This window comes from Mangifera indica, chromosome 7, assembly GCF_011075055.1.
Source record: "Mangifera indica cultivar Alphonso chromosome 7, CATAS_Mindica_2.1, whole genome shotgun sequence".
NCBI lineage: Eukaryota > Viridiplantae > Streptophyta > Magnoliopsida > Sapindales > Anacardiaceae > Mangifera > Mangifera indica.
Genome location: NC_058143.1, coordinates 8,813,451 through 8,826,510, shown reverse-complemented (window position 1 = coordinate 8,826,510; position 13,060 = coordinate 8,813,451). Strand labels below are relative to the sequence as shown.

The window sequence follows — 13,060 nt, the reverse complement described above, 5'->3', positions numbered from 1 at the left end:
GTATGGTTTATAACTTGAATCTACTATTTTATGATTTGGGTGGTTAGAATATGTGATGTTTGGATAAGAACATGGGATTCTTTCATTATAGAATTTTATCTAGGGTTGTATAGGTTGAATGACCATTAACCTTCTGTTTTGAATATATTATGAATATTTTATATGATTTTTTGATACGGTTATTGGTTATAAAACACTATGGATATGGTTGTAAAATTTATGTGGTAATCAAAAGAATAGTGGAAACAATATGTTTAGGATGCTTAGAGACTATTGTTTGTTCTCTGGTTGTGTGAGTATCACCTAAATCATGATCAGAGAGGCGTAAAAACCCTAGGATGCGATTTCCAGATCACAACACACAATCGTGTATAGTCCTCTACAGATCTGTGTGTTGTTTTAGAAATTTCAAAGGTTTAAGATTCTATACTTGTTCTAAGGGAAAACATGCATGACCGTATGGTATGGGACACACATTCATATATAACTTTCCAAAAGTGGACGATATGCAACAGAAGACACGTGGCAAATACACATGGAGCAAAGTGCACGTGAGTGTGCCAAAGTCATCTCCTCATGTGCACTTGTTTTATACATGGTTGTGTGTTGAGTACCACACATTCATATATATGGGTCAAAAGACACACAGGCATGGATAGAGAAGCACACGATCGTGTGCCCCTAGATAAAAACAAAAGATGATTATACCCCTAGGCTATGTGCATAGAAATGGAGAGTTATGTAAGAAAAATAATGAGCTATTAGAGGATAAAGAATTCAAGAAAAACATAGATGAGATATTTGACTATATGGATGACGATACAAGTTTAGACTTAGTAGAATTAGAGTCGAAAGTCAACAACTTTAAGACTAGTGTCACATAACTAGAAAGTCACCACCTATGTGCATAAATGAAGATATTTGTGAAAGCAATAAGGCTAAACAATCATGAGATGCATCATGCACTTGGTGCCAAAGCGTATAGCAACCTAGTTCAGTTCAACTATGTATGGTAAGGACGTGGCTTTTAGATATTCCTCTTGCGATCAATGGGATGCACCACATATATCCCGAGGTAAGAGCCATATCTAAATAATTAGTCAATAATTCTAATCAACTTATGTGGTAAAGGAAGGAGTTGCTAATAGAAATTTTCTTATGTGATCAAAGTGTCTTAATTAGTTATCCTAATAGACCATTTGACATATGCATAAGACACCACAGTAGCTTTCACTAGGACATCATATATATCGATTCCAATTTGGGTCTCCTCAGTTTTGTGGATGATCCATGTCAAGACACCAAGGTGTTATAGTGTAACTACATTCAACTTATGAATGAAATGTAGGTTTCTTTTATCACTAGTTATTTATAATAGTGTGGATGTCGAAAGGTCACCACTTAATGAGTTTTACTTATACATTTCTTTTATATGTTTTATAGGTAGACATGAGTAGTAGGACAGACGAGAGATTTAGCAATCCAACGAGATGTTAATTACTCACAATAAATAGTAGGCTTTTATTGTAGTTGGTAAAAGTTAATTAATATTTAGTATTAGATGAAAATATTTATTATTTCTTTTTTCTATATGTACGATAATTAATTAAAATAGCCGAATGCTAAAATAACTCCCAAAAATTCTTTTAAACCTTTATAATCATTAGAATAGGATTCGATTAAATTGTCATATCATATTAAAGAGATTTTCATCAAACTCGACTTGTAAGCATACTAAGAACTCATTCTAAGGTAAAGAATTTTCATCAAAATCATTTTTTGTTATAGAATTTTCTTTTATTATGAAAATGAGTATAAATATTAAAAAGAGTTTATTGCTATTATGTTAGAGTGTTTTTTCATATTTGTTGAAAAATTTATGGTTTTATTTTCAAACAACTGTTTACCACCCAACATTTAATGGAATGATACTTTATCGATTAATTTGACATTTGTAATTGTAATTTATCTCATTACTTAATAAAATGATTTATAGTTATTTAATTTATATGTTTGTCTATTATATGATTGTGTAAATAACATGTCCTTAAAAAGGTAGAATTGTGACAAAGAGATCAAATGACTAATCATGAAAACTCTATACACAATTAGATGACCATTCTAAAAATATCTATAATCTTGACATTACAATGGCCAGGGACACATATAATAGTGATAGGATTATTATAGTATTGAGCGACCTCATCGAAAGATGATAACAATTTTCATATGTCAAAGTTGTTTGCTAAAGGTTTGGTGCAACACATGGGTGCACATTGTAGATGTGCTCATTAGACTGTTCCCTCAGAGGATATCTATATAGATAGTTGCTCTAGTGTCTATAAAACAAATCTTCTGAACACCACGAGTATATGTTATCCTTTGACTTGAGATTGCTAGACTGTTTCGTATAAGAATCTGTATGATTTGATATTATCCAACATATCATTGTAATAGAGGTATCATAAAGATAGTGAACGACCATATTGTAAGATATATAGAGGCTATAATTAATTAATGAAAGATTTGTCACTTTTGATCATAAAAGAAGATATTTCATATATGAATACTGAAAGACATTTATTACTACTTGAATCTATCTATTTTTTGACTTTTTCGGTCCAATTTAACATAAAAATACATTCAATTAACTTATCAAAACAAACACATAATTGACAGAACAATAAAAATCCAACAAGAAATCAATTTTCAATAATTGGATAATCTCCTGCACCACCGATTACACATTAGACATACAACAACATTTTCATACCTAAAACTAACAAAATCAAAGCAAAATCATGATTTCTTTTGTTGAAAAACTTTAACGTATGAAACTACAAAAAAAAAAAAATGTAAAAAAAATATATATTATTGACTTGTGAAGCTATTTATGGTTTATTGTGAATAGATTATGAAGATTTTAATAGCAAATAGCGTCGAGAAATGCTGAACTTTGAGATAGTGCATGCAACTATATACGTCGGTTGTGACATCGGCGTGTTCTCCTCTTTTTATATTTAGGGGTAAAATTGAAAATGTGTATAATTAAAAAAAGTTGTCTAAAAAAGTATATGTGGGTAAAAGAAAAACAGCTATTTTAATTAATTTCCATTAATAGAATTGGATGATCAGCCTCAGGGGTTGCTTTTAACCATCTCCCACAAAACTGACATAGGAACTATCAGGAAAACGTGAGGGCATTTACTTAAATTCTACGGAACGATATTTCCCTTGCTGCGGTAAAAACCCCGAAGTTATTTTATGAGTGGTGCACTCTAAAAGGCCTAAAACCCTGCCAGTTTATTCTTTCTTTACACTTCCCTTCTCTCGAACCCTGGTTTCTGGTTCACGGTCCAACGGCAGGTATCCTCTTCTTCTTATCCAAGGCCTCAAATTTTTTCTCTTGTCAATTCATCTTAGTACAAGTTTCTACTATAGTTTTATTTCACTTTCAATGCTCACATCCTACTGATTTATTCTTTTTTTTTTTTTTGGTGGGTATGTTTAGGATTCTTATGTATGTTGATTTGCTTTAGTCATTTGTATTTTTTTTTTTTTTTTGCTGTACTTTTTAATAGCTTTCCTTTGGTAGTATCAAAATTAACGGTGCAACCTGAGAAATAAATTGTATTTGTTAATATGTATTTCTTTTTTTAAACTTTTGTTGGGGGGTTTTGCGATTTTTTTTAATAGCTTCCCTTTGTTCTCTATTCTGTCAATTTGCCTGGCCTAGATCTGTGTTTTTGCCTACTGATTATGGTCAATTATTGTGGTGGCGGTTTCAGATACTTTTTAGTATCGCAAAAATATTAATGAAGTCTTTTCTTGTGATTTCTGTGTGCTTTTGATAATGGTTCTTTGTTTTGACTATTATTTTTATTAGCGGAGCAAAGTGTCTTTTTGTAAGTTTCAAAATAAAAAATTTTGAAGATGCTGAAAGTCAAAGATTTTTCTTTCATGAAATTTGGATGGTAGAAATGATTTAGAGATTTAAGATTGGAAGTTTGATCTGCTTTTTTTTTGTGACTTGTAGGGCATGAAGTTATTATCTCATTTAAGACTTTGCTTTCTTTTTCAACTCTATCCACTGCATGTCATCATCTAAGCTTTTTATTGGAGGTATTTGATCGGAGTTTCTAAATTTTGTAGCAGATATGGTTGTCTCATTTATGTTTATTTTTTGGCTCTGTCAACTATGGTTTTCAGGACTGTTCTATGGGACAGATGAAATGTCACTTAAGGAAGCATTTTCTGGCTTTGGTGAAGTGGTTGAAGGTGAATTTTATTCTCCATTGATTGTTGTTATTTTGCATTAGCTTGATGACTTTACGTTTTAAGCTTAAACAATTATAATAGGCTTTATTTTTAGTTTGTTTTCCTTCATCATTTATGTGAATAATTGGCTCCAGTTGTATCATAATAGATAAGATTTTGTTCTTTCCAGCCAGATGTGAAAGATTTTCCCATCCTTTTTTTTTTTTTGAACTGAATGTTGCAAACTCAATTTTGTTGGAGGTCCTAGATCTATTATTAAAATGCCATGAGTTTTAATGTTGGATGAGTTACAACTTTTGCAAATTTATGAATAAATTTACGATGTCGATACCTTCAGGAAGGGCTTTTTGGCCTCTCCTGCCTAGACCTTACCTTATATGTACTTCATCCATATTATTCCTTGTCATGAAGCCTTATGAGTTCAAAGGATAAATGCTGCATATATGTAAATATATATTTTAAAGTTGGGAACATGATGATTCATGTGAGCTTTATGATTTCTCTCTCTTTGTTTGTATGGCTTTATAATATACGGGAGTTTATTGTTGTTTCTTTGCCCCTTTATTCCATACTACAATTCTTTGGCACTTGATCGGGTACATATGCTCATTATGAGTGGTTGGTTTGGTGCACAGCAAGAGTTAAAACCGACAGAGATAGAGGGAGATCAAGAGGATTTGGGTTTGTTAACTTTACCAGTGATGACTCTGCCAGCTCGGCACTACCAGCTATGGATGGCCAGGTGATTTGATAAATAACGCTTAGATAGAGCATGCTGAACAAATGCCAAATAAAAATAAGAAAAATTGAAATTTTTATATATTTTTTTAAACCGTATATATATACATATATATGCTACTCATCTTAAAGCTTAAATAAAAATATTATTACAGTATTTCATTTTTTTAAAATACCGGATTGATATAATTCATATATGCAAAAAAAGAGAATTTTTTTTTTAGTCTTTTAATGAAGAAAAAATCTCTGCAGTGTAAGAAAAACACTTCTTAAATAGAGAAGACATGTGATTGAATAATAAAATCTGTGAGAAATCATTATAAAGGATTCAAATTGGATACAAAAGAGGAGAGATAAAAATTACTAAATTTATTTAGAAAATTAACATTTGTTGTAAAGATTTCACAGCAAAATCATTCACATTCAGGTGAGTCTTGATTCAAGTTCATATGTTATGTGTTTTTTTTATAAATAATTGAAAATCAAATAATGTATGGTATATTCACGTTTACGATTTCATGTAAAATTTAATTTTGTTGTGATTTCATATTGCTAGATTGTTTAATGTTGTTATTTCATATTATTTTTATTGTTTAAAGTTGTTATAATGTTGTATTGATGGTTAAAAAATACAAAAATTTAGGTCTGAAAAAATTTCAAACGAAGAACAGGTTGGTGTCGCCAACCTCTACCGCCAAGGGCCAAGCTCTTGGCGTTAGCCAACCCCCGAACTGAGTTTTTTTTTACTTCTATTGTACTCAATTTCATGTTGTTTAATACTGTTATTTTATATTGTTTTTATTGTTTAAAATTGTTCTAATGTTGTTTAATATTGTATTGATGGTTGTAAAATACAAAAATTTAGGTTTGAAAAATATCCAGACGAAGAACGGGTTGGCATCCAACCCTTCGGCAGCACTAACCCTCGGATTGATTTTTTCCTATTTTCTTCTATTCCATCCAATTTCACGTTGTTTAATGTTGTTATTTCATGTTGTTTTTATTATTTAATGTTGTATTGATAGTTATAGAATACGAAAATTCAACTCTGGAAAGTTTCTTGACAAAGAATGAAATTTATTTATTTTTGCTTTCATTCTATTCAATTTCTTTATTCCATTCTCTAGACCTGAGGTTGTTTGTGTAAGTTAATTGTGATTCTTTTCATTTCAAAATTATTGTTCTTTTTCGAAAGTTATTGTTCATCAATGGTTACTGCTCAGTATATAAACTTTGCTTAAACATAAGTGTTTTTATGTTTTTACGGTGACATTTAAAATAGAAAAAACTACATTTAAGATTCGTTATGGAGACCAGTGGATTGAAGGTGATGATAATGTGACAAGATATATTGGTGGGAATGAAAGAGAGATATGTATTGACATAAGTGTTGATTTTAAATGATTTATTGTGAGAAGTTATCGTTGAAGACTCGATTGAAGTTAGTCAAATGTGTATGTATTTAACATAGGTGATGTTGGTCCAATGGAGATGGTAGACAATGATGATATAGAGTTTTTGACGGTTGTAGTAAGTTTACAAGGATATACAAAATTTTATATTACCGAGAGTCCAATTAGTGGAAGAGACAATAAACAAGTCGAAGATGTTCATGAGAAAGAAAGGAAAAATTATCTGACAGATGAGTGGACACATCCGTAAAGTTTTCAAGAATTTGGTGAGAATTATAGTGTTGATGATAATGAGGATATGGTTGAGGATTATGAAGTAGAAGGTAATGAGGATGATGAGGATAATAATGATGATGACGATGATGAAGAATTCTCGGGGTTTGATGAAGACCTGTATGGTGTTTTGAGTTAAGATGTTGACAAAAGTCAAAGTTATGTTTGTAATGACGGGCTGAATATAGCACGAAAGGTCAGGTTTTGTGAATATTGGAGTATATTCGAGTCATATCCATCATCCAAATATATTTCATTGGATTTCTAAGTGTGTTGTTGATGTTGAGAATATAGGTATTAATAATTGGTAACACAAAGGGGCAACCGTTTGCAAGTGATGGGTTTTTGTAATTCAAAGACAGAATCGAAAACATTATTTTGATCATATGCGTTAAAGACAAGAATTCAATGGAAGGTTGGTCACTCTGATAATATACGGTGTGAGTTTATGTGCGTACACTTACAATGTAAATGGTGCACACAAGTAATGAGAGAGCAAGATGGAGATTATTGGGCTTAAGATGTATGGACGAGACACTTATTCGCAGGATCAAATATTGTCACATTATAAGCAAGTTAGTGCAGAATCGTTAGAGACCATACTTTTAAGTCAATGTTTGTGATTGATTGTATTTATCGATTGAAAGAAATTATTTCAGACATGACAGATAGGTATAGAATTAACATATCCTATACGTAAACATGAGGTGCCAAAACATATGCAATAAATGTATTACAAGGATTTTGACCTCGTAAGTATTGTCATAATTTGAAGCTTAAGAACCCAGAAACTATGACACGTATTGATATTGACTTGAAAAATGGTTCAAGTTTTTCTTCATGTGTATAAGTTGTTTAATAAGAATTCTAACGATTTTGTTGCCGATGATATGCATTGATGTTTCACACTTAAAAGGAAAGTATTTTTAGTCACTTTTTATTGCTGTTGCGAAGAATAATAATAATCAAATCTATTCGCTTGCATTCAGTATTGGGCACAAGGAGGGAATAGATACATAGACGCTCTATTTGACATACCTTCGCATATGAGTTGGTGATTTGTCGAATTTGGTTATTATTTATGATCGTGGATTGATCTTGCTCTTCTTGTTGAACATCATCGTTTGATGAGTCATTCAATTGAAAAAAATTTACGGTTATCATTATTTTATAATACAATTAATTGAAATAAAAAAAATATATAGTTAATAATAACCTCTACTGATCCTGATGTTTGAACATAAGAATCTTCAAGTCTCGTCATTCGATTATTTAATGATGATTGAAGTTTTTGCATCTCTTCTCGAAGCATCGATGTTTGTTGTTGTCATTACTTCTGTATCTCCCCATGAAACATCAATGCTTTTTATTGTCACTGCGTTTGCATAACCCACGAAACATTAATATTTGCTATTGCCATTGATCTTGCATTTCTCCACAAAATATCGATGTCTGTTGTTGCCACTGTACTTGCATATCCCTATGAAACATCGATGTCTATTGCTGCAGCACCTTACGAAACACTGATGCTTGCCCATGCATCTCCTTACGAAATACCGATGCTTGTCCTTGCATCTCTCCACGAATCATCACAACATGTTGCGCCCGCTCCCTGTGCATCATGGCGATGTATTGGTCAAACTGTTGCTTTATCTGAGAACATATGCGTTTTTCATATTCCATTAAAATTTGTTGAAGACGGTTATCAAGACACCACTATACGATGTCTTGTGAACTGAGTGTCTTGCAGTGTAGTTCTTTTGGCACTCTCGAGGATAGGGGGTGCGAGAGGTAAACCTCTATGGAGAGGATACATGTACATTAGTAATGGCCATATATGATTCGGGAGTGTTCGGTGCGAGAGAACGACACCCGTAAAAGAGATGTTTGTCTAGCACGAGACATCTCAAGAACAACGGGTCGGGACCTTCATGATGAAGATATTAGTACGGATGTGGTGGAGACTTGATGGTTGGCAACATAGGGAGGGAAATCCTGTACTAGCGGGGATGCCATAGGGATATGGAGGACTTGTGCCCTAGCAGTTACTGACTATGAAGACCCTCTAGAGGCTGCGTGATAGGGAACACGACGAATCGACTAGAGATCGTCATCATTGTTAGAATCTGCAGACTCGTTATTTGATGATGTTGATGGTGTCTGTTTTTTTATAAACTCCAAACTTGGATGTACCATTCAAAGTTGCGTTTAGTCTCAGTTAGATGTAATGCAGTTGTAATCTCTTCCTAAAATATGAAGAAAATTTATAAAAACTAATGAAATGATAGAGTGAATAATAAAATATAAATCAACTAACAAGCAACTTACCGGAGGAGCTTTTCAAAGTATCGATATGTCATCTCAGGTTAGTAGTACATTTGTCTTTTACTTTAGGATATAGAGGATTTGATCGTTTACTTCTAAATGGACATAAAGTGATAGGTTGTAAATCGTCTCATAAATCAGATACTGTACAATGTATAATATTTACAGGTAGTATTAACAATCATCAGAATGAATGTTAACTTATTCATTACATGATACTTATCTGGAAAATAATCGGGCATTCCAAAATATTGTAAATAAGAAGTGGGAAAGGACTTCCATAGGGTAGGTAGTGTTCAACACTATTAATATTTGTTATGGATACCTTTCTGTACCGATTTAATTGTTTTATTTTATATAGTTGTCATCTATGGGTACCAACTAAATGTATCTAGATTGTGTGCTAAATGCCAAAAAAGATCAAATATTATTGTTCTGTTGTCTGCCTCTAATAATTCCGTAAACGTAAAATACAGTACTGCGAACTTCACTACGTTGTTGTCATTGTCTCCTTATATTTGATTACCGACTGTTTGCTCAATCTCCTCATGGGATAAGAACCTGTGAATGTTAGAAAAATATTCTTTTTTCAGTCGAGACATCACTATGTAATCAGCATAGTAGGACACGTCGATGTCTTTCCTAAAAATCAGACCACTGATTAGTGCAAACTCTAGAAGGCTAAATCAAAACTCAATACTATTTATTCTGAATCACATTCTTTTTTTTTGGTTTCCGCGGTTACTCATTCGAAGTAACATTGATGATATGAAAATGACACTAAACTATGACTTTGTCAAATCTAAAAAGTGTCTAAAATAGGTTGTCTAAAAATAACTCTCTAAATAAATATTAGTTTATTTCTAATTGTAGTCAGGGTATCTATCTTTGTTTGAAGCAATAGATGCACTCGAAATCTGTATCCCCTATCTTTGTAGTTGATTGTAAATATTTGAAAAATATATTAATCTATTAATATAATTAATGCAAAATTAATTAAAGACAATCATTATTAATTAAAAAGTAATCAAATAAACTAGATTATCATTATTAAATTAACATGATTGACATCAACTAATGTAACATTTGAATAAAAAAACTAAAGTATCAATTAAAATGAAATTCCTTAGTAAACATTTAAAAGAACGGAAAAAGCTTGGAAAAGGGGGTGGTTGGCGACATGAAGGTGTTGGCGATGCAACATCGACCACCAACAGTTGCATTGGCATTGCCAAGCCAAGAGGTTGGCAACCCCAACCCCTAACGTTATTCTGCCATTTTTGTTTTACTTATTGGGATATTCTTTGCATATTCATTTAGATTCACGTGTACATTTATAAAACATTTTTTACACCCTAAATAATTTTATCACTCTATATATTAGAATACTTAAATTAGCCTTGTCTTCAACCTTTAAGTATTCTAACATATAAAGTGATAAAAACATTTACAGTGTAAAAAATATATATGTGGACCCAAATGAATATGTAAATAATACATTGTATAATATATATATATTATTTCTAAGAAACAAAACAAAAATGGTAGAATATTGCTTGTTTTCTTCATTCACATGAGTATACAACAAGCTGCTAGAGAATAATTTTAATTTCAAATGCTTACATAGAATAATTTGATACTTACAAAGAAGAGATAATGCAATTATTTTTATAATAGTATCCCCACGAAGATCAATTTCTCTTACAATATATATATATATAGCATAAATATATTTATATAAATATATCATATTTAGCACATTTGTTTTATAACATAACATAAAAAAATGCTTTGCACGATCATATTTAGCACAGATTTACATGAAAAAATTTAGTGAGTAATTAGTCAATAAAACTTATTGGATTTGCAGAGGTAAAGTAATGGTAAGATAATATGTGAGGTTTTTTTATAAAACAGAAGTATAATTGTATTGTATCGTATCAAATTTAATTCAATCTAAATTTCATGTAAATCAATTAAATTAAATTCTATCTGAATTCAATTAAGTAAAACAAAATATTGTTAAATGTTGTAATTTTAACAATATTATTAATTAGTCAATTGTTACAATTTTAAAATGAAAAATTTTCATGAGAAAAAAAAATCATGAAGCAATAATGCGGCAATTATAAGCATGGGGCATGATGTTATGAATAATTGAAACTGATTTTGGCTTGGAAGGGTAATATTCATATATTTTGTGGTCTTCGCATCAACAGCCACTCATTTTTCCAGTCTTTCCATTCTTTTAAATGTTTATTGAAGAATTTCATTTTAATTTGATACTCTAGTTGTTTTTATTCGAATACATTAGTTGATGTCAACCATGTTAATTTAATAATAATACTGTAGTTTATTTGATTAATCTTTGATAGATAATGATTGTCTTTAATTAATATTTCATTAATTAAATTAACGGATTAATATATTTTTTAGGTATTTGTAATCAATTACCAAGAGAGCACATATAGATTCCAAGTGTATATATTGTTTCAGAGAAAGACGGACACTGTGACTATAATTAAGAATAAACTAATATTTACTCAGAGAACTATTTTTCAGACAATCTGTTTTAAACACTTTTTAGATTTAACAAACCTATGGTTTAGTGTTGTTTTTATACAATAGATGTTATTTCGGATGATTAATCGCAGGAACATAAAAAGAGAAATATGGTTCATAATAGGGATGACAATAGGGAGGGGCGGGGAGGGGATATCAATCCCCGTCCCCGTCCCCGTAAGGGATATCAATCTCCGTCCTAGCCCCGTCCCCGTTACGGGGATAAAAAATAATCCCTGTCCCTTCCCCGCGAAGGAAAATCCTCTCCCCATCCCTTCTCCGTCCCTGCAGGGAAAAATCCCTTCCCCATCCCCACCCCGTCCCCGCGGGGAAAAATCCCCTCCCAATACCCGTAAATATAAATTTTAATTCTTTTATGTATTTCAATAAATAAAATAAATCATATTCTCCCAAAATATCACTTGCTACAAGAGCTACAAAATATTCATTATTATTTTAGTTCAAATACAAAGTTTTCATAAAATCTAACAATATGCAATAATCAATCTCTTCATTAGTAGCTCTTCATGTATGTGATTTAGGATAATTTTTTAATAACATTAAATTTAACACTTTTCATTCACTTCAATTGATTTTATCAAGTTTATAATTTGTTTTTTTATATAAAACCTGGTGGATTGACTAACTAAGTTTTGAAGTTGAAATAAAATTAATTTGGTGCATTTGCATTTTATGATAATGAGATTCTGGGGTCTTTTTAATATATTAGATTAATAGTTCAGAAATTAGTAAAAGCTGATAATTGATAATTCAAAAATTAGTAAAATTAAAGTTATAGTTTTAATAAATCATAATGTAAAAATTTCTAGAACTTAATAGTTTAGAAATTATTATATTAATATATTAGACTTAAGGGGTGGGGTGGGGTGGGGTGGGGTGGGGAGGGGATGGGCCGGGCCGGGCCGGGCCGGGGAGGGGAGGGGCGGGGCGGGAAAATATGTATCCCCGTCCCTGACCCGTCCCCGACTACGGGGATTTTTTTCATCTTCATCCCCGCCCCTTTCCCCGTTTTTATCGAGAAATTCCCTCCCCATTAGGGTCGGGGCCCCTAAAATCAGGTCTAAATTGCCATCTCTAGTTCATAATAAATTATGTTGAGTTTCGATTCAGCCTTGTGGAGTTTACGCTAGTCAGTGGTCTGATTTTTCAGGAACACATCGACTGTCCAATTATATTGATTGCACATGAACACTTTAACTAAGAGAGAAATACTTCCCTCGTATTCACAGGTTATTATTCCATGAGGAGATTGTGCAAACAATCGATGATCAAATATGGGGAGACAATAACAACAATGCAATGAAGTTTGCGGTACTGTATTTTACATTTACGGGATTATTAGGGGTGGATAATAGAACAAAAATACTTGATCATTTTTTGCATTTAGTAGACAATCTAGATGCATTTAATTCGTACTCATGAGGTACGGTTATATGAAATAAAACAATTGA

General features: G+C 31.7%; 1 protein-coding gene across 1 annotated transcript; it reads left to right on the top strand.

Annotated features, from left to right (window-relative positions):
* Window positions 1-3,215: 3,215 nt before the first annotated feature.
* On the top strand, window positions 3,216-5,586 carry LOC123221436 (glycine-rich RNA-binding protein 4, mitochondrial-like; the record flags this gene model as incomplete). The annotated part of the gene is made up of 3 exons (XM_044644290.1): window positions 3,216-3,366; window positions 4,210-4,278; window positions 4,914-5,586. Coding segments are annotated over 3 exons (336 nt in total), but the record flags the coding sequence as incomplete, so codon positions are not given.
* Between the last annotated feature and the right edge of the window lie 7,474 nt (window positions 5,587-13,060).